The following is a 23761-nucleotide window of genomic DNA, read 5'->3' on the forward strand; positions in this document are numbered from 1 at the left end:
CATTTTATTAGTGCTGGTGGTTTTTGGAATTTTGCTTTTGTCTTTACTAGTAACAAAAAATAAATTTATTCACCGAATAATTCTTCAGATTTCGTTTAGGGCCAAAATGCTTAAATTATTTTCATACATATTAGAGTTACCCATAATACCTGTGTTACTATAGACTCGATGAAACTTTCTAGGATTAGTTTCACAAAATTTTAAATTGCTTCTATTTTAAATTGCTTTTACATCGACCGGAAAACATTTTTTTAACTTCTAACAAACACTAATATATTGTTTCATTACCAACCTATACCATACCATATCCAATCTATATATTTATCAGGCTAAATAACTGAATTGATTATTTCCGAAAACTTTAGTTATAAAAACTAAAATGGCTTATTTTTCGCTGATTGATTGTCGACAAGCATAGCAGATTTATTGATGGCATTTAGTTCATATGTATTTATTTTGCAGTTAGCAATACACACACGGGTATCGTTCGATTGCTGCCTTTTCCACAATAGTATTGTGCTGTCTATCAGCGCAGTAATGTGTCCGCTTCAAATTGACGGAGGTTCTCCAACAAACAGATTGTATGCTGAGATTGTTGGATAATAGCTTGGATGCGTTCCAATGAAGTATTGTTATCGCTAAGGCCAGTTCTAGCTTGCTCTATTATCACTTTCTTGTACAGATTAGTTATGAGTTATGTTATTTCGATTGTTTTGTTTGCAGCTGAAGAATCGGCTGCATTTAACAACAGTGGATGATTATTTTGTAGTAAAACTTTGAGTTTCTCAATAAGGGATGTATTGAAATCGAATGGTTTGGGAAAAAACAGCTAAATTTCTGACATGAACTGCCTTGATATAATTACGTCCTGAACAATCCTGCTGCTTCTTGCCGTCCAGTCTAAGTATACTACTCGACTTCCTAGGTATCCTGTATTCGAAGTATGCGCAATTTAACACAAGACATGGAATTTAATCTAGAATTCCAAGCCCGGACCGTAATATTGACCGCATTACTTAAAATGTTCACGCATTGGCAACCGGCACTGTTGTTTTCCATTTGGATTTTTTATCTTGAATAGTTCTGAATAGCAGGGAGCGTGTACGAGACTTTATTACGTACCTCGGAACCACATCGCTGCCTTGTTGCATAAAAGATCCCAGCGAAAACCAGAACGAATTCCAAATACTGAACTCGTTGTGTAAAATTATCTAGAAAAATTAAATATTATTGAGTAATGCATTTGCAAATGGAAATAATTCAGCTGCATAAAAGGAATTCTCACCTCGCTAGTGCTGCTTATAGCGTGATCCAGTTGCGTATCTGATATTGAAACTGATCGCCACTCATGCGGGGAGAATCGTGATACTAAGAATAGTACTATGCTGACAGCGAAGAAACTGAACAACACACAGAGCTGCAAACCAACATAATTACTAGAATATACGTTATTGCTACGTAGAATTGAAACTAATAGATATAACGTGCACCCACATTTAGTGTCGGTCTCATAATGTTTACAAATGGTCGTTGTTTGTGGGGTCTCATGTATTCGCGTGCGAAATTCTAAGCTCGCTATTTCGTTTGTATTATAACATGAACTGCATCCTCCTCCCGAGTTCTCATTTGGTAAAACAAACTATGTGTATTAAATGTAGGTATTAAAGGCGATGTAATTTGGACAATGTTATTGTAGGTAGTAATTTCGTGTTGAATGATAAATTACGTATCCTCTACTCGTTCTTAGGGTATCACAGCCTTTTTATCAGGAAAAGGTATGTCCAATGATCAGCAGTTGAATGATAACTGTGGCTCTTATACAACATTAACCCAACATTTAGGTTAAGGATATAAACACGTATGTATCTCCGCTTGGTACACGAAACGAACATGGTTTTATCGGTGGAATGTTTGGATACGCTTCGGGCGGCATGTGAAGTCAGTTGTTATAGAGATCGAGCAGCTAACTTTTGCCTCCGTTTTATACATGTATCTTTAGATATCCTTGTGATGTATAAGCACATTGTTTTATTTAGACAGTAGGTCACTTTTCTGCTCTGTATTTCTCAGTCTTCTGGATATTAGTAGCATAGTAAAACAGCGTCAAGTTAAAGATCTACACTAACAAAATATTTCGAACATATTGAGATTAAAATTTTCAAAAAATTGCATATCAGAGAAAAAGACGAATAAATTGAACATTCTTGAATCAGATAATCTAGTTAAGTACATGTCACATGTAAGAGTTATAAAGCCGTATGCGTGTGAGACCTGTGCCCTTTTTCCAAAGAGCGGGGTATTTATGAAGTTATCTCAGGAAAAACATACAAGTAATCGAGAAATCGATGATAAGTACAATATCGATTTAAACAAACTATTTTGGCACACGCTATATCTATTTGTGTAACAATGCCGATAGACCTTCTAAGTTACAACTACTTACCCATATTTCTTTCGATAAGGGCCGTAGGAAACTGAAGGTGTCGGTTAACTGTTTTGGGGTCTTCGTGTACGCTATGGGCGTGTTCACGGAGAGGAACGGCTCGCTGAAGTCCACTAATAGTTCTCGTTCGGGCGTCACAGCTAACGGTGCGATTGCTATATCAGCTTCCTAATAAAAACAAACATATATTCATTAAATTTATCACTTATTTTCGCAAAAAAAAACACCAGATAAAAGAGAATTCTGCCTAAAGTGACTGTTTTAAAATAAATCATTCAGCAAAATGACTAGTTTCTTTTTAGATCTTTTCTGATCTACGCTTAGGTCGTTCGCTCTATGGATTAAAATATTTGGAAAAACATAGAAAGGAGGGTATGAAAGTGTATTATTTAAGGATATGTATTGTATATTCAGAATAATATGTATGTTATACTAAAGTTGAATTAGAGATCTTAGCTCCGTTTTTGACATGTGTGTGGCCTCCTAATTATTCACACATTTGTTTGTACAAGTTAAACTTGTGTTTCTCACAAAACCCACCCGAGATGAGGGAAACTATCCCCCGCAAATATTTCATTAGACATTGAGACGAGCTATGAAATAACATAAAGCGCACACACGCGCACCTTATATAGGTACAAAGAGCTTAAGGGTGTATCTTCACTTGATATTAGATTTGCCGTCAAATTTCTTTGTGAACTTAAGCGAAATCGTATGTTAGGAACAAGGACGGGAGAAACCTTTGTTACTACAATAATACGTTTGAACTCAACAAACAAAGTATGTTCAGAAGCCTCTCTCTATGGACCAAGCTAGATTATAATGTGTGTACTATATACTTATTAGAAGTTTTCATTGAAATGCCTAGTCTTTAAAATGTAGGTCAAGTAATTCACAAGAATTTAAAAACTTTCTAAGGTTTCACACCTAATTGAAAATACAAGAACTGCGAATAAACCCGAGTGCCACTATGTTAATGAACAAGAAATACAGCTCGGGTTGGTTTAATAAATAAAGTTCTAATATAATCCCGTGTAGGGTAGTGCGATCCTGTTCGCACAAAGCGGGCATAAGTTACCGCCGTGCGCCGGCTCTCTCAATGCGTTCGTGCCGTTATTCATTGCGGAAAGTAAAAAGTCACGAGGTGCTGTGCGCCAAATTCGGGGATTTGGATAAATGTGCAACAACGCCGCGCAACATTTTTTTCCGCCACAAACGTCCATTTTCTCCGAACCACGACAGCAAAAAAGAAAGACGTAAAAGTTTACTGGTTTACTGTAGGATAATGTTGCGAGTCTGCGAGTTCCCTTCGTGCGGTGTTCATACGTTACGAAGATTGGTTTCGAAACTAATTTACGAATATGATCTTCGAGATTCGGTAAATTGAATTGAATATCAAAGACACCAATTCTTTAATTTTTTCGAGTAAACGTTGCAATATGCCATGGATAGTGTGTTTTTGTAGACCAACGAAACATTGGTCATTACGTAACAGAATTCCAACGTCAGTCGTAAAGTTTGCGACTGCCACGTCTTATTATATTACTGGGGTATATGTGTCATAATATTTCTATTAGCTAGACATCAACCGTCTCCTTTGTTTGTGGTATTAGTTAATATGATTTCGTTTTAAAGCCCTCGCACTCGAGTGAATAAACATCAACGGTAAGAAGCTTTTATTATTTTGTGTCTTAAAAGTATCTAGCAACAAGTTCCTTCAAAATAAGCAGACTTTCCTTTAAAAGATTCGATTCCAGGTTATTAAAAAGTCAATTTTTTTTAATTTGCGACTCACATACCTAAAACGAGGTAAATTTTAAGATGGGAAATCTATGGATCTAATGGATCAAATATACCATTCTATAGTATTTAAGGATTTAATTTTTGGTTTAATATATATTATGTATCTATAAACCACAATTACGTTTTATATAAACGATCCATTTTGGGTTTGAGATTTTGCTGCAAACTACTAAAACAGAAATGCATTAATTTATTTATTCGCATTACATAAAGTAAGGGTTAAATCGAAGGGTCGCCTATTCGATTCGAATCGTTTACGATAATCCTGGCTCTTACTTACGCTCTATTAAATGTGCTCGTCTGAATGTGCCTTAGCATTAAATGCCGTTTGTTATGTTTTCTTCAAAGTCTTACCTTTCTCACGATATCGCCTACAACGCCCGTGAAAATGTCAGGTATAGCGTCTTTCGCGTATGTTGCCTCCTTAGATAACTTTATTTCATCTGAAACATTATATGTCAATAATATCTGATCAGGCAAAACGTTCCACACGTTAGAAGATCTTGTCTAACCATATCTTTCACAAAATTAACGAAAAATGATAAAAAAGTGTAACTAACATTTGATTCCCATTTTCTTTGCAATAAGTTCCATTAAATCTTTGCAAAACCCAAAGAATTCTTCTTTCTGTCCGTGCACAATTGGCTTCTGCATGAGGTAAGGATCTTGGAGGACTGATGTAACTGCATACGTTTTGTTGTTTTCATAAGAAGCTGGTGAACGAAGCTGGACATATCGAGGCGAGGCTACTTGTAAGCCATGAGCATCGCTCCATGTAGCCACCTACACAAAATTCTTTTACTATGATATGTATAAAAACCATTAAAATAAATTAGCTCTTGGTATACAATGGCATAAAACATTTAAAAATAAATCTCTCTTCTCAGAAATCAATGGTCCACATAAAAACAGAGGTCCGGCCAAAAAACAAATTTTGAAAGTTCCAAGTGTGGACTGAAAGAATTGTTCCAAAAGTTTCGTGCGCATTGATTTATGGACGCCGAGAAATCATTAGTGAGCTGTGGAACAGAAGTAGGGCGAAATAAAGTTAAAATTAACCTTTGCCGAAAGTACCTGCTAACGGATGTGCAAAGTTTACCGTAAATTTAATAACGCTCATAAAATGGATCTACGTCGTATGTTGGCACTTGTTCGGTATTTACGGAACAGAAATCGAGCGACTAAATGTGAAAAATGATTATATCTGGGTAGAAGGTACGTTTTTTAACATAACATTAATAAGAACCCAGCGATAACACACTAAATATTTATTTAACACAACGTATTTAGCGTCTTTTGTCCATTTCAAAATATCTCAGGAACAAATAATTTAAAGGTAAAATCGTAATTTGACATACCTTCAGCATAGCGCTTTGCACCGTCATCTCCACGATATGTAGAGAGAAATTGTGACGATGTCCTTCTTCGTTAAAGGAAATATTTCCAGTGAGACCTTCAATATCCGTCTAATGCAGAGAACAAATAATTGATTACCAAAATAGAATAAACACCCAACAACATATTACTTACAAATATGTACCTATATAATGTGATATACCTTTTTAATTAGTCTGGAGATTTTGTCGCCATGTTCGAACGGTATTACCCAACTTTTACCAGGATTACAATCTATGACTTTGGTTGAATTCGCCTGACCCGCGGCTCGTCGCAGGGCGCTTCTGAAGGCATCTGGTTTCTTCCTCCATAGTCTCCCCAATGCATCCATCAATACTTGAACACCATCATACATAAGAGCGGTCTCCGCCTGAACAATTTTATTTAAATAACTTTAGATATCGAAGTGAAATATTTGTGAAGTGATCGTTAATTAACTTTTACGATTCGATATTTATTTTATTTTAACTCGGGCTGGATTTTAAATCGCCTACCGACTAATACTACTGGAATCACAAGTGTTAAAATATAAAAATAACTGTTTACATTATTTATATTTAGCATTGCAGCCAACAGTAGACTACCCTCAAAAAATTGCAACGGTCATGAGGAGTACTGTTCACTTTAGAGGAACCTCCTATCTATACGGGTGTTGAAAAAGGCCTAAGCGTCTTTGCAGAGAGACGGGAGATCATATGGAATAATAATTTATGCAGGCCCACCCCACTCACTGTTTCATTAGGGTGTACGTAAGTTAGTGAAATCTACATAAACGCGTTATTACTTCACGCTTAAATTTTCTTCGTAATATGCCAAGTACACCACGACTCTCGAATGCTTTATGTGTTACGGCTGGATATCGTAAATTGTCGCTAACATTTTACAATAAACTCTCTTTCATATTTTACATTAAAGTTTTAATAATGTTTAAACTGATATACGGCGGGTTTTTATGATCTTGTCTTGAGTGATGTACTAAGTTGTGTCTTTTCGGGACCATTTTAAGCGTAATTTGGAGGTTATTGAACTTTTTCTTTTGATACCTCTTTTTCGAAATCAAATTAAAAAGCTTTTTTTGTAGTACCTAAATGTGTTTTGCTTCAGTGCAGAACGAATTATAGTAGACTCATACTAACAAAGGCGATCTTCTGATTGCCATATTTTAATGTCTATGCCTGTGTCTTTAAATGTCAAAGATCATGTCGTGACCTATGAAATGTAGCGGATCTAATCAATCACTAAGCAATATTTTCAAGCTGAGAGAACACATCATCAACACTCGATGATCAAAGTTCGAAAATCTACATATATCTGAACACTTAGCGGTGAGAGGTAATGAAAGCACTTACCGATATGGTCCCCTTGAACCGAGGGTCCATTCGCCGCAAACCGTCCATGAAATCGCGTACAATCTTGCGCGAGTGGTCGACGATGCGGAACCCAGTTATATTGACTGCGCCGTATTCTGTTACTTCATTCTCCCAATGATCGTCCATAACCTGTTAATGGCCCGATTTAAGTTCTTGTTTCAAATAATTGCGTTGTTCCGATGCGAATAATAAAAGCCGACACAATCTTTAATGTACCAATACACATCAATTTGTTCGTTAAATGTTGTTAACGTGTTATAGCTCACTTTACATTTTTATTTACGAACAGTGTATTTTGTCGTATCATATTTTGCTGGGTGGGTAAATTTCTTTAGCGGTTATAAAATGTAAAAGCTTTGAACACAAGTACTTGCTAATGTTTAATTCTGAATTTTAAAAATAGTGCTTGTAAAATACATCCACATTTTCAGTGCGTGGTTTCTACTTTTCATAAATATTCATCAATATTCCAATGCTCAGTGTGTATTCAAAAGCTGAATGATGATGAAATCAGAAAAAAAATGCTAAGTTTTTAAAGGATTGGAAATATCGATAATGGTTTTTGTATCTAGGTCAAAGCAAGCAATACTGACCAGCCCGCTGAGCATGTAGTGATAGGTCCTGCGTCCCAATTGTACTTTCCGAACATGTTCCACCAATATGCTTTTGGCATTTTTTGCATTGCAATCTAGCACTATGCGCTTGTTCCCCCAGCGGTCATATTGTTCTAAAGCCAACAAGAATTCCATGGCATCAGACGCGTTATTAATTCTCTTCACGAGTGCGATACGGAACGCGGTGCGGCCTGGCTGCATGGTCTGGTACAGCTGTTGAAGTCTCAACAATCCTGTGGACAAGGGACAGCTTAATTTTTCGACTATTGTTAAAAAATTGTACGCTGACATCATACACATTTTTAATTATGTTACACTGTACGTGTTCATTATACGAATGTTATGAAAACAAATAACTGTATGTGGTAAATAAAGAATTTCTTCTCTTTCTAAATGAATAATCAAACTCAAGAACTCTTTTTTTAAGGTTTTGTAAACGACGTTAAAAAGGGAACCCTATTACTGAGTTTCTACTGTCCCACCATCTACCACCAGGTCATGACATGAACATGCCACATGGTCTCATGAGCAGTTATAGTTTCTATAACTAGAAAGTTGTAATTTTGCAGATCATGTACATTGCCAAGAAAGTAATAATCGAAATCGAATTTATTTTTATTGAAATTTGGTAAATAATGTTTTTCTTCTTTTTTTCTCAAGCATGCACGGAACCCTAAATACTACGATTGACTCGCATTTTAGCGGTTTTCGTTCTTACAAATCAAAGTCCAAAGTAAGACTGGCATTAAAACACCATTTGGCATTGAGTTTAACCGAGCTACTTAATATTGCTTTTACAACATTCCTTCAATGCGATTCAGAGCTCGGGTCGGGAAACTCAGGTTACCGACGATTACTATTACATTAGAGACCTTATTCTTTTCAAATAATTTTACCCCGACAAATATTGAAAGAACGTAATTGAAATGAAATTCGAATTTGTTGCTATATATAGAATCGTTTCATTTTAAGATGGAAATTGTGATGAATATGAAGATTCTAATTAGACGAGGTAAAACGAAACAAAAGTTAAGCTTACATACGTGGCTTCGGTTGAAATAATAATACTGAACTTAAGTAGCAAAAAGGAAGCAAAGAAAATAATTATGGCAACGTCGATAGCGGTGGAGGCATATATATCCCAGTCTATTTTCCAGCTCTCCTAAACCAATTCGAGTCCACACGAATTTTATCGAATTAAACGCCCCATATAAAACAAGCGGAACGAAAAAGGGACAAAGCGTGGTCCGAAGAGGCAAAAAAATAAAAACTCTTTTCCTCTGCGTGGGAGGGTTGCCCAGAACATGTACTATAGGTTCTCATTATATTGAACTCATCTGAATGTAATTACAGTACGTACTGTATATTATTAACTCTAAATTAAAATGCTTTTGGATGAACCGTAGATGGACAGATCGGATGCTTTAAGATCTATACAAAACTCATGAGATTTGATTCATGAAGATTAACCGTTGGTCACAAATGTTTGTGTTTGGATACTTATTAATTAATTATAGACAATTCTTCTAAGTACAGCGCAACATAAATTGGGACAGAACACTATAAAATGAATCACAAATAAGATGTTTTAACAATAATGAAGCATGGTTCATTAATGTGCCTCGAGAAACAACTAGGGTGCAACAAAAAGCATCTTCATTGCATTTGTGCAAGAGGTTGCATTGTGTTTCAAAGGACTTTAGACAAAACGGACACTTGAATGTTTTAAGAACAATCAATTGCTAAATGCAGTCTAGTTTCGTAAAAGCTTTTCAGCAGTTCTTGGTAAATATTTTGATGTCCTTATTACTAAGTGAGATTGTTGTATTGTTTTTCTTAGCTTACTCCCTTCGTAAGTTTACTTATTTGACAAGAAACTATGTTCTAGATCTTTTTATAATACATCTAGTTTCTGGCTTTAGACGTGTCGAGGCATACGAATGAAGAAAAGCCATACATGTACAATAAATTGAATCGCGACCTACTTAGGGCCGTTTCGCGGGAAGAGCGCAAAAGGATATCCAAAACAGTTTCGCTGTAGAGAGATAAATGTGCGGGGAGAGATGCGGTGAAAGTTTCGTCCGCACCCGGACTATTCTCACCATGTGTCGCGTCTGAACTCGTGACCCTTGAGGTTTTCCTCTGTCGTCGGTCGACTAATGGCTTATGACGTCAGCTGCGTGAACTACCGTGTACGTCCGAAATCTATTATAAACTTGTCGAACGCGATATGAGTGATGTCTTCGCACTTTTTCAAATATCGAAAGGTAAAAACTTGGAATCCTGTAGGATCCCAACATCTGATTTATGACCTCTTTTCTAATTCGGGTAGTTTTACATGACATGTATTTTTATTAGGTTTTAGGTACTTCTTAGTTGAGAAATTTTTATTTGAGCATTGATTATGACTACTATTTTAGCAGACAAAGTTCGGGGAACAATTTCAGTTTGAAATGGTGGAATTAAAAACTTCTCGATTGTCACCCTGATAGCGGCTCTGCGGCTTTGTTAACCTTTTGCGAGAATTGTTACGAAACTTTTGAGTCTTCGAACGCGACGATTATGAGCAATGCTAATAGTTAGTTCGAGTTCTTAACGTTGTGGGAAACTCAAGTTTACTTCTCAGGTATTTCGAACGGCAATATTGTATGTTAAATAATAAGTTAGTACAAAATTTACGTTTGTATGCTTGGCTGGTGTCGGTTTTTTTTATATAATTGTGTTATGTACTTTAAGTCCTTTCCACTCATAGGGTTAAGCCCTATGAGTGGAAAGTCTGTCACAGGGTACAAAAAATCTTCAGTGATGAAATACGTGATCATGATACAATACCTTATTAGTAAAACAAAGGCCAATTCAAGTAACCCGCGGCTTGCCAGACCCGGGCCTGAGTCCCGCGGTTTGCGTTTGTCGCCCCTATTTTTGCACCAATTTTATTTGATAGTATCTTTTTGTTTTTCTTTCCGTTTCAACCCTATATTCCAATACCCTTGCTTATGGGTTACAAATTGGATTAGGAAGACGCGGTCTGGTATTGCGATGGATTTTACTTTAAGAGAAATATTTATCTTGACGCGACTAAGATAAAGCTGATGTTTGCGTTGTTTATTTAAAAAGGTGTAAGTAACTATGGATTTTCAAATGTACTTGGATAAGACGGCCAATATTTTAGCCCCCTTTTATTAAACTCATTTAAAATCAACATTTTTAAATTTGTGTTTTGTGCTAATTTATTTTAAAAGTCATTGCTAGTACGAAGCAAGGACATTTTAAATTGGTACCATGGAAACTTCTCGAGCTAGAGACGCATTGGAATTCAATTTATTCAATATCGCCGCGAAGATACGTGCAGATAGCCAGCAAGTGAAATGCTGCCTGTCCAAGACACAATTTAGAGAACTGTTCAGTTTGACCTAAGAAATTATAGGTTGGATTGCTTCAGTTTTATTGTACCACGTAATTAAAAGTACTGGCTTCTGGATAAACTGGATTTACGTGAATATTCACGTTTGATTATTTCACACTGAACAAGAAAGGTATGTGCTGGTTTTTAATTTCAAAGTTTTGTAGTAGGTAGATACTTAGACACCGTGATTTTTTAGTCGTCTTACAAAAGCAGCCCAGTTCATGTATCCAATGACTAGAACACGTTCATGATAAAAAAATAGGTATTTATTAGATTAAAAAAAATATGCAATTTTTATTCAATATTATGATGCAATTCGTAGTTTTTTAGAAACAGCTCTGTTGCGAGCGCGGTCCGATCCTCTAACAATGGTGAAGGGCGCGGGCGGCGGCGTTTTTTCATTTTTAAGAGTATATTTCAGATTTCTCTTGTTTAATTTTCTTCGTGCTTATTATCTTAGTTGATGATAAAACAATAATAATCGCGCCTAGGGGTATTTTACGTGGGATACATGAACTGGGCTGCTTTTGTAAGACGACTAAAAATCACCGTGTGTAAGTATATAGTATGAAAAGGATTTTAATATTTTGTCAATGGAATTGCAAATTAATAAAAAAAAAATATTTTTTATTATTTTAAAATAGTTACACAAATTCAATTTGAACCAACACAATAGAAACGAAACTTTAATTAATAAATAATTTATAGAATGCCGAGTGAGATCGATGACGAACCGAGGAGTAATACGAATTCTGTTATAATTTCATCAAGTAAAGTTCATGATTCACTTAATAAAGACATCAAAAGGCAAAGGAATTGCTCGCTGGATGGCGCACTTTCCCAGTTTGTGACAGAGAGCCCGCTTAAAAGTCATCGTGGCAACTTGGAGACGTTCCAATTAAATATTAACTTACTCCATTATGTGCCCTCATCCACTATAAGTATCTTTACTACAAACATTTGGCTGTGTCACTTGACAAATAGAAACTATTGTTTCCGATGAATCTGGCAATTTATAGATTATCTCCACGATTTATACTAATTGTCTACGTGAACGTTAATGAATTGCGTTACGTGTACGACTATGTAAAGTGTATAATCATGAACCAAGTTTCTCCATATATTATTACAAAATTTAATCCTATTTAAAGTCCGTTTGCTTGAATTTGTATACTATATTCAAGTCCTACACAGTTTTACTGGTATTAAACATCTCATTTTACATTTTTAACACTAAGAGCTAAAGGGGCGCGAATTACGAGGAAATATTGTCTCGTAAATATGAACCAGCAAATCTCAATTAAGGTATGTAATTACTAAGAAACCGCGCCAATTGGGTGGTACAATTAAAATTTATGAATTTTAATTCAAGGGCCTAAATCACGCTAATGGAAATAAAGGAATTAAGGAATAAGGGAAGGAGCTAATGCTGCAGTCATAGAATATTCTGGGACTGATCTTAGTAGCAATTGTAAACTACAACCCGCCTCGATCTTGTTCAAGTTTTTATATCGATAAATTGGAAGTAATGTGCATGAAGATGAAATGCGAAGGTGAAAATGTGAATTAAGAGTTGTAGGTTAACATTTGACTGGTTTTGAACTTATATAATAATTAGGAATACTTCTTGTGTTGAATGACATCGAAGTCATATTGAAAACAGCTATGTCGTATTTATGATGAATCAAAATTAAGTAACTTAGCTTGTTCAAAAAGCTGTTCTGTTTACTATTTAAATAGGGTCTCTGTTTAAATATGTTGGGAAAATTATCGCGGCAGTAATCGTTTAATTGTGCAAAACTCACAACAATTTCTGTTGTGAGTTTTGCACAATTAAACGATTACTGCCGCGATAAAAGTATAACATGCTGACAATATAAAAAACTTTTCATAATATATAAAAAAAACCTAAATAAAATACAGTCTAATAAATTAATTAGGAAGACGCTAGGCTACAGACCTCACTTAATGATTAAAAGTTGTTACTTGTTCATAGAACAGTCGTGAAAACGTTGTTAAAGTTCATTTTCGATGCGAACAGTAAATGCCATTAATATTCATTATTGTTTATGAGTTAAAATTAATACAACTTCTTCAATAGCCCTTCAGACGAAGCGTACCCTGTGAATCGCCTTGGGGCCATTGGTTGGGACCCAAATAACTCAAAGTAAATAATGTTCTATCAGACTCATGACTTGAGGAATTAATTACAAATCCCGATGACATAAAAACAATCGCATTCGACTGATAGCATTTAATGGAGAATGTCGTTACTTAATTAGGGTTCCAGATCTCAGAGGCGGATTCGGATCTTATTTGATCTCGGTACGAATCGATTGTGTTTTAAGCATTTTATACGTAAAATACGCTTCCTTGATTTTTAGAGTTCCATGCGAGAATGGTAAAAAAACAGCCCCTTTATACTAGGGCTTTGCTTCCTTTCCGTTCGTCCGGCATTAGGCTCGTAGCTCATAAACCTTAGTAGCTAGACAGTTTAAAGTTACACAACTGATGTATTTCTGTGATTCTGTCGATATAATAACAAATGCAAAAAATAGAGTTTAAGCGATGCTCTTCAAGCTTATAAATAAATCATCCAAACTGATTTGTTTCTACACTAGGTTTAAAAGATCCTGAGATAACCCCTTTTCTGACACAAACTTAACCTCTTGATACGAAGCACTTCAGGAACCTAGAATTTGTTTATCCATACAGTAAACAGATTTCGATTTCTACTCGTGAATCTTACCTTAAAATGGTAGTTTAAAGTATTTTTGTAAGTTTACCAAAGAATTTTCAAAGTAAATTTAATTAGGGGACATAAAAATAGCGAAAGTCCGCTTGCACGGGTACCAGGCGGTCATAATTACGAGGTGGCCTGCTAAAGCCAGTTAAGTAGACTAACACTTGGCTGCCCTCTTATTTACTTTAGGGTACGATGGAAACTCCAATGAAGGTTTCTTCCCCCAAAACAATTTACGACATTGCATAAATATCAATTCGGTTGTAACTTGCAATAAATTTACATTTTTATGTTACGGGCTATTTGCCTCGGAGTGCACGGTCCGACAGAATATTTTTTACCTTATTCAAAATTGTCTCTTGGTTCGAAAGTCAAGAATAATGGGTTATTACTTTACTCTTAAATACTCTTTAAAAGGTGTTTTAAGAAAGACGACAATTTGGCTATTTATTGTATACATAATATATACCTATACAGTTAACCAAACGTATTTGTAAATTGACAGACTGTAAAGATTTTTATAACTATCTAATTTAAATATTTATTGCATATTTGCCACAGAAGCAACCACAAGTTATAAAATATGCAGATTTGAGAGATCACTGGGAAATACGAAAATACGAATTATTATTTTAATTTGCATCGAGAATTTCTCGAAGATATAACTATCGCTTTCTTGGTGACTATCAATCTTATTCCTTATTCCAAACAGCTAGCGAAATAAGATCCCGACTCAGCTCAACCGCAACGGTATAACGAGTTCTTTTGAAGAAAAGAATGAATTCTGTGCAACTCATGAAAGTTTTTATTAAAGGTAACATTCTAGGAAGTACAGAAATCATTGTAACAATATTAAAATATCCACTATTTTAATTCACGTTTACGTCTTTGTGTATAGAAGTTTCCTTTTAAAAAAGTGGATATTTTAGATTAGCTGTATCAATTTCTGTATTTTGAATCGGGAGTACGATCGTTTCCCTTAAAGCTTTAATAAAACGTAAGTTAAAAACCTACTTTTTGGTTACACCATGTTCTTTCCACTTGTTTGATTAGAGAAAAGATAGCATGGGCGATGTCTGCAAAACCATAATGTTTCGGTAAAAAAAGAATTCACCGCAGTCCTTTTAGCAAAACCACCTTACCTAATGACATTCACAAAATATCTAAGAGTAAATAATCCCTAGGCATATTTAAATGTTAAATAATTTAAACATTGAACTTATAACGAGCTACCGGCTAGCTGTCTTAGGAAGCATCCGAAACAAAACAAATGCTAAAGGATGAAAATAGTTCTTTGAATTTGATATTACTTAGTGTTATTTTTTATAATTTGTATCCTGGATTTTGGTTTTTAATTTGATGTTTCTTCGCTGCAGTAAGAACAGTTATGGAGTGTAGTTATGTGGTTTTGGGAGAGCGGTGCGCCGGACGGTTGCGGACGACGTACTTCCCAGCCATGCAAACCTGTGGACTATCGCTGTACGGGCTCGAATAAATTTAATACGGATATAATCTGCTTACCGTACTCGCTATGGAAGATTTTGATCTACAATTTTATACCCACTTGTTCAGATATCACAATTCTGATAATCGATTATGAAGGTAAGTGAACTCCCCTTTAAGATATTCAAAACAAAACAGCTCAATGAAGTCTAAGTCAAAGCACAGTCCATATATAAAATTGTAATCCTTTTAAATTTATGGTTAGCCAATTAATGACAAACCCCGCTTTCTCACTTAGAAATCGTTGCGTGCCTAAATACATAAAGATGTCACGGAAAACAAATTGCTATTTTCCTTGTAAAAGTTAAAGGTTTTGTTTACTTTTAAAACGCAATCTTAGAACCCATCTTATACATGATGGCAAGGAAGAAAAATTCTTAACATTTTTCGTAGAACCCCGAATGGAGGGCGGGTTCACTGTTGTGATTGATTTTACGCAATATTCGCCGGCCACGTCGCGATCTTTAGGCACTCACAAAGTAAACCCAATTCAGGAAAAAGGCGACCAAGAGGCCTTCGGATCCCGACCTCTACTACTTCACTATAAACGTAATAAGTGTAAGACAAATCTTTGCTTAACACCAGGATAGAAAGTAAAAAATATTAAATAAAAACTGCTTTTAGGTACGAGGTTAAAACTTTTATGGAAAGATTTAGTTGATTAAGGCTGCTTTGAGAAATAAGAAACCATTAATAGGCAAATTTATCCTTCAGATAGACACTACATCATACAGCCACATCACGTAAGAAACCAACTTATATATATATATGCTTTCAAGTAAGGTGGTTCTGTACAGCATATGTCACATCGGGTAAAGTAACACCGTGCAATGTTCCATAGCGGTATCACCAGGCGTGGTTTCGAATAAAGCCACGCGGAATGCCGGTCGTATACAACAGCGCAATGCTTTCGTTTCGGCCATAAATCACATATGAACTAGATTCTTGGATAGGTTTTTTTTCAGGTCTAGACAAGTATGTCGTGCAGACATGTGACGGTGCTTCAAAACAAACTTGTATTTTGTACTTTTGTCCATTATTTTAAAAACTGTTTTTATTTAGGTGATCATTTGCAATTTCGTTTATGTCAAAAAGGGACTAAATAACTTAGCTTTTATCATATTTTCCTTTAATTTTCCACATTGAAAATATTGATTAAATTACACCATACTAAGTAAACCAATCTTACTATAATATAACGGTTAAATAAATATTCTTAATTAAAACACATTTCCAACTTTCACCTTTATTTCTATGTAAACCGAAATTCAAAGTCAAGCTCGGATAGTCCCCATGAAAGCCGAAGTTACGAATTTAATTCCAAATAACGACCTTGAAGTTTTAAACAACTTATATACCGTATAAATCAAGTTAAAGTTCTAGTTAACGATTTGAACTGTCATCAAAATTAAGAATACCTTTTAGTGCGGTGCGAAACAGTATCAATTTTGATTAACTCTGGCAATTTCCTTTTGTGATCCCGATTAGCGGTTAACGAGCAAAGCAAACCGGTGCAATGAGAAAGAAATACTCAGTAATATCATTAGGTGCAGCTCTAGTACGGTGGTTCCGCAATCCTACGAGGGAACGTAAAACTTTACGGTCAACCCGACAAACGCGTTGTGATAATCGAATGAAATTCCGCCGTATGTACTGGAACGGACGCCCGACCTAAAATGCCATGACGAATATTTTCAAATGGCCTACGTAAATGCCAGTTATGGATTCTAGTTTAAACCGTTTTGGTGTCAGCTTTTTGTGTGTCACGCTTTTATTTACCGTTGAACAGTTTTGTACGATTTACATATCACTTAATGTAGGATTTGCCGCAATATTTCGCCGTGATTTAAATGTTGCGGATTTTATGGGATGTGGCGGCCAAAAACCGGTATATGATGGTATTAAGAAAACCGCTTCGCCTTGCTCTTTTTATATATTAAAAGTATCCCATCCTCGGCAGGATACTATAATGTGTATGTAATCGGTAATATTATGTTCACTACTAAAGAGAAACTGCCATAATCCCGCAGTTTCGGTGCCGATAAAATGAAAATTCTTCAAGAGGAAAATTTCTCAAGGTATATAACCTGCGAAAAGTTGATCGTTTCGTGATACATGTTTAGTTGTTAGCTAACTCTTTGCTTATAAATCCGGGAAAGTTTCATAACTCGACGGTAGGGCGGCCCCGAATGAGGTGTTCGGCTCGCGTACTATAAATATTATTTATTGCCTCCTGCGAAAGCTCAGGGAATATGAAATAGGAAGAAAATATTCGAGTAGATAGTGCTGTTAAAGTTCATCAATATTCATGTAATGTTGAAACAGCTTACGAGTTGGAAGATGGTTCTAAACTGCAACCTTAAAACGACTTCAAGTTGTTCAGTGACACTATTTAGAAATTACGTCAATTGTGAAATGTTAATATATCGATGACAAATTCTGTACGCCGTTCTGTGCGCCATCCGATTCGTTTTTTCGGTCCAATCACACATCTAACGAGAACCAGTAAAGCAATTTGTTCAGTGAATACAGATCACATTTGGAGAAATAGGGAGGGAATCTGGAACTATTCCAATCTTTCAGTATTTCATCTGTAGTTAGGAGCTATTTAGGGGTCTTTTGAGAACTTGTCTTCGGCAATCTGACTGATTTACTCAATAAGTACGGTTTTATTTTTATGTTCCTGAATGTACTGTTGTTATCAGGTAAAGAATAATATTTGATGGGTATCGAAAATCGATTTATGAATCAAAACCCTTTCAAATAACTGACACAAAGCGGAGTAAGCACTTTTGTTAATGGTACGTAGGTGAAATGGCTTTTGAGCAGGATATGAACCAATAAAGTGACCAAAGTAAAATATGAAAGACTTTTTTCAGTTGATATTTTATACACCTATTGAATTAACGAATCCTTAAGCTTATTAAGGTGATATAGTTAAAACGTGAAATAGTTAAGATTGGCGTATTTCCATTGGTGATAGGCACCCCATTAAAGAGACTGCAGCAGCTATTAGCCCCGACCAACGTTTTCCCCGCAATCTCTTTCGTGTCGACATTTTATTATCGGTAGAGTCAGCTCTGTTGTAATCCCCGGCGAGCGGTACAATTTACGATTTATAAAACCGCCATTTTCTGTTGTAAAGCAAAACGATAAAGAGAATAGTAAGGCTCGACTTTGCGATGCTCACCCCGTTTCTTTCCCCTTTTATCTTAATATTCACTGATATTAAAAAGTAAATCCGAAAACACAACAGAAATTGAGTCGCCTTAACAGTGTTTTTTATCCCGGGTTTGGATGCACTAAGATAGTCTGAAGTTTACTGGTACTGTATAATGGAAAAAAATATATTAGTACCAACGGCAAAAACCACTTACAACACAAACTAAATAGTAAAAAAAATTAAGACTAATGATTAAATTACACCCAATCGCGTTAAATTGCTTAAAAGATTTCCTGTCGATCCTAAATAGGAACACGGTATCAAGAGATAGGGATTCTAATAAAACCTAGCTGAAGCTTTTCAAAATCAATCCAAAGCGTGTTAAAATCTAAAAGAATTTCGTAAAGCGTCGTTCCTGAACTGTAAAGTTTCAGGTACAAAGCGAACCTTTCAGTTTTTAATCACATCGTGAAGTGAGTGAACAAAGAGTATTTATCATCTTGTTTCTTTTTAAGAAAACGAATAAACGTTTTGCCTCGGTGATAATGCTGGGAGTAAGTAAAGTTAATATTTGAGTAGCTTGTGGTTAAGTGGGCTCCACAGATCTCTGGATTTGCGAGGTTAAGCCCCGCTTCGGGAGGTCACGCCATGAAGGGGGTGAACTCTCTTTAAACATCGAACATGCTAATATTTATACCTGTAATCGTTCTTTCAACATATTTTTTTCGAATTAAACCTCAGCTATTTTTGTATGTTGCCACATTTTAATATTTTTTTTCTGTCCTTAATATTTTTCAATGATTACACATGGTAATTTAAGCTAAAAAAGAAAAGAACAAAAATACCCTGAAAGGAAGGCTGTATCTATACTAGATAATATGAAGAGGTAATTAATGTGTGTTTTGAAGTTAAAAGGACTAATCTCTGGATTTACTGAACCGTTTTCAAAATTCTTTTACCAATGGAAAGCTAAGTTCTTGGAATGGCAAAAGCTATAATAATTTCCGATGGCTATCAATTTTAATCACAGATCCTTTTTGTTACTTGATTAATAAAATTTAAGTTAAAAAATGCTTTTTTGCTTGCGATCTAAGAACTTGAGGACAGAACAAAGCAATAGTACATTGTACATTGTAAATAAAAATCTGTTAAAAATCCCACAATAGCATACTTACCTGCGGGTAACTGATATTATGATTATTAACTTCATCTTGTCTCCGCCTAAAACCTAACACATGATTTTAGAGCCTTATTTTATAACATTCCGTATTGTGCAATTAACTGTTAAATAATTCTACCACTCCTTTACATTTTGTAAGAAGTTCACGTACGTTATGTTCATAAAGGAAAAACGCATTCGGACGTTACAAAGGTTCAAAGCTGCACACAAAGAAAATGATGAATGAGATACTACCTACATTTGATTGCTCATAAAATTATCTTAATTGCGAAAATTTCCACGTTGCAATTATTATTCCCTTTTTCTGATATCGGACTGATCGGATGATCCAATTCAGAGACGAAATAATTATTGATATTAAAAGAAATTAAGGCAGACATTTCGGTAGCATGAATTTTCAAATAGTAGTTGTTAATGATTGGTTTTCATTTTTATGTAGACTAAGAACGATTATTGTGGTTGAGAATGAATATTTTTTCGAAATAACTCCGAATCAAACAGATCTAAAGCTTGCTGCTTTTCTCTCAGTTATATAATTTTAAACAAAGAGATTTTGAATGAAAGGTAACCCAAGGTAGGTTGGCTTTGAAACTATTTGACAAACTGAAAGTGAGTTTGTAAAACGTAAATGTTTCAATAAACTCTTAGCGAATTAGGGAAATAAACAAGCTTGTGGTAAGCTGTACGTGCACATCAGTCACGGTTCCATGGCTCTTCAGCCAGGAAAACCCTTCACCGCACAAAACGAGGTATTTTGGAAACGTTCCAAGGCACGTAGATATAATTCACGTATTAGGATATCAGTTGTATATCCTTTTATTAATACACTTACATTTTCAGGTTAGGTATGTATTCGCACAAAGGTGATTAAATCGTTAAGAGGACCTACATACATAATATACTGTGAATAAGACTAAATTCAGACCGTAATTAATTTAGTCTTAATGAATTTATAATGAAACTATATCTTCTATAATAATCAGAATCATAGTTTTCATTAAGAACATTTTTTTTTATTAAAAATATCTTTCTATTTCTTTAAACTTCAAACAATTGACAGAAACACAATGATGGCTTAATTACGTTCAGCGCTAATTGTGTTAAGTGAGGCATCGCGCAAGCCGCGTTCATTTCTAGAACTTTTTCGTGTCATCCCGTGCTCTAAGTGGGTCTAGGTAAAGTAAAGCTAATTTATTTTTTTTAATATATAAAGGTAAGACACTGTCAAAATATAAACTTTAAGGTAAAGACAATAAGGTAGGTACGTTTAGATTTTTAAATACATTATTCATTATCTGGACCTGTTCTACTGATGCGATATTCTAAAGCTTCGGCTGTCTGATAATTTTATTGGCCTTAACAAAAAGGATATTAGGGTACTCTTAACTCCTAATCTACATATACTTAACAAAGCCGAGAGCCATAATTACTACGCCATTGACACCCGTAGCAAGTGACAAGAATCAATAAAACTAAGTTCTGTAAAAATACACAAACATAACTAGCTATGTTGGTAGTTCAGGTAAAACATAATTAATATAATAAAATTGTTATATCATATTTGTATGAAATAATATAATTATTATTTGTCAATCATACTTAATCACGTAAAAACTATAACAACTGCTGACGATTTTGCGATAATCACAGGATTTATTTAAAAGCTGACAGTTTATTCTAAAGTGTTGGTAAAATTTAATTAAATAATATATCCCACTTTCGTTAATTAAATATTAAAATCGATTATAAATATTTAAGATTATTATTATAACATTAAAGATTTCAATCGATGTTGCAATCAATACTATAAACTATTTCTTCACGGCACGGTGGTTAAGTTCCAAAACTTTGCCTTTCGAATAATATTAATACGTCGTAAAACACATTAATTACGTGACTATACACGTGTAAGATGACATACATACTCGTAGATCAAAGTCAAATAGAAATATCAACGGCTCAAGTTGAGAAGTATTTCAAAACTATTCCTTATTAGTTCGTGTATATGAATAAGTCGAGGTAAGTCATCAATGTTCTTACGAAAGTACTGGGGATTAATGTTTGGTAGAACCTTAATCCAATTAAAATGTAGGAAGTGAACAATGGTGCCTCAGTCTTATTACTGTGTAAGGTAAAACACAGAACACAGAATAATTGTCTGAGTAACTTTGCATAGAAATAAAACTCATACCACACATTACAGAGATTTAAAAGACAATAATTTTTTTTTTAATGAGTTAATGAGTGTACTATAACGACTAGAACTGGTGTTTAAAAATTGTATATTCGATGAAAAACATATCCTTATTCTGTAGTTTACTGGTCCATTGCTGACTAATTCTCTTAATAATGTTTATCTTTACGATTAAGACCTTGAAAATGTAATCGAGTCGCGATGTTTTAAAAAGGATCGACCCTCTACGATATCCCAACTAATATTATAAATGCGAAAGTAACTCTGTCTGTCTGTCTGTTACGCTTTCACGTCTAAACCACTGAACTGATTTTAATGAAATTTGGTACAGATATAGAGTTGACCTTGAGAAAGAACTAGAAAGAAATAGGATAGCCTTTATCCCGGACTTTTGAAGAGTTCTCTTGGAAACGCGATATAACCGACTTCGACGCGGGCGAAGCCGCGGGCGAAAAGCTAGTATGTAATAAGAGAACGATTAGTTTCGGATACATATTCGATGCACTCAAATGATGCGGCAACGTAATGTGCATTCTAAATGTTTTATTGGACTCGCGAAGCGCTTAATGCGCCGATTAAGGGACTCAGCGGCTGCATGTTGCTCGTTCAGTTAGTTAATAGTATAAGCTAAGTTGATGATACGGCACTGCTATCATTATCTGCGTACTTATCCGAATATGAAATGAGTTTTGTATTATACGAGATTTAGATTCCTATCACATAGGTGTTGAATTTTTAAGGAAGTGGAATCACTTCTCGGTCAAATTATAACACGTTATTTAGATATTTCCTTGTTACATATAAAACAAAACTATTGTATTTGTACGAAGATTTCTGTAGTTAAGCTGTCTCTAACTCACAAAGGATATTGCAGAAGACATAAGTAAGTAAATAACAAAACCAGACGTCACTTGAAAATTATAATGTGGGACAAAACTGCCATGATTACCACGGCTGACTAAACTTATACGCATGTTGGCTTAAACATAGTTTGGTATCGAACAGAGTGCGGATGACAGCTCATCTATTGACCGTGGAACATACAATGGGCTGCTATGGTAGCTCCATTACCAGTCATTCATACAGTACGAGATGATTTCATTCTCTTATTTGTTTTAACGTACGAGCTCGGCTCTGGGAATGGTAAAAGCATTTTTACTAACGCTGAACAATGTGTGTGACGTGGTGTTGTTCTAGTGACAATATTTTGTCATTTTGCCGAATATTACTTTAAAAAAATATTTTGTGACTAGATTCACTAGCTTGAATGATACCCTGACACCTTGCTTTAGCTGATAACTTTGAAACTAAAACTAGTCAATACATAAGTTTAGCCACACCTCAAGAGAGACCCTCAAGAGAAAGATCCGATTTAATATTATTTTTCGCTTATTTTTAACCGCCTTTAAAAAGAACGATATTCTCGTTTTGGTTATTATATGTTTACCGATTCCTAAGAGATTTCCGATACAATTTATTAACGGAAACTGTGATGAGACACACAATAAAATATAAAATGTAACATCTATAAACATGAAAAGGATACGTGATATAGGTTCATTTTACTATTATTGAATGCAATTAAAGACGGCCTTAGTCCGTTTACGTATATTGTGATCAATATCACTATGCACTTGACAAGTAACAATACCACTCCGATAGATGGCACAATCGCGTAGGTACTCTTTGGAACAGGATCGTTTGATACTGCGGTGTAGTATGAAACAAAAGGTGGTTCAGCTACTTACCATCGTGTGAGTCATACATGTAGATGATTTCCTTCCATCCATAGTAGAGTATAGTGTCTACGATGGCTCGGTGGTAGTCTGGTCGCATGCTGAGAGCGTGGTCAATAAGGCCCGAAGATGGAGGAATGACCTGTTGGGTATGACATTTGAGTTACTTTTAAGTGATCAAGACGCGACGATACGTGTGAGCAGAAAGTAT

At 35.1% G+C, this 23761-nt stretch overlaps 1 protein-coding gene across 1 annotated transcript in view; it reads right to left on the reverse strand.

The window, feature by feature from the left end:
- Positions 1-405: 405 nt before the first annotated feature.
- Positions 406-23761, reverse strand: part of LOC113499886 (glutamate receptor 1-like) — a 63221-nt gene continuing 39865 nt past the window's right edge. The window contains exons 4-13 of the mRNA XM_026880513.1: positions 23563-23692; positions 7605-7858; positions 6991-7140; positions 5805-6011; positions 5605-5712; positions 4807-5029; positions 4601-4689; positions 2444-2611; positions 1286-1417; positions 406-1211 (exon numbers count right to left, since the gene is read on the reverse strand). Coding sequence (XP_026736314.1) covers positions 1026-1211; positions 1286-1417; positions 2444-2611; positions 4601-4689; positions 4807-5029; positions 5605-5712; positions 5805-6011; positions 6991-7140; positions 7605-7858; positions 23563-23692 — 1647 coding nt within the window. The 3' untranslated portion in view covers positions 406-1025. The remainder of the gene's footprint in view (positions 1212-1285; positions 1418-2443; positions 2612-4600; positions 4690-4806; positions 5030-5604; positions 5713-5804; positions 6012-6990; positions 7141-7604; positions 7859-23562; positions 23693-23761) is intronic.

This window comes from Trichoplusia ni, chromosome 1, assembly GCF_003590095.1.
Source record: "Trichoplusia ni isolate ovarian cell line Hi5 chromosome 1, tn1, whole genome shotgun sequence".
Taxonomy (NCBI): Eukaryota; Metazoa; Arthropoda; class Insecta; order Lepidoptera; family Noctuidae; genus Trichoplusia; species Trichoplusia ni.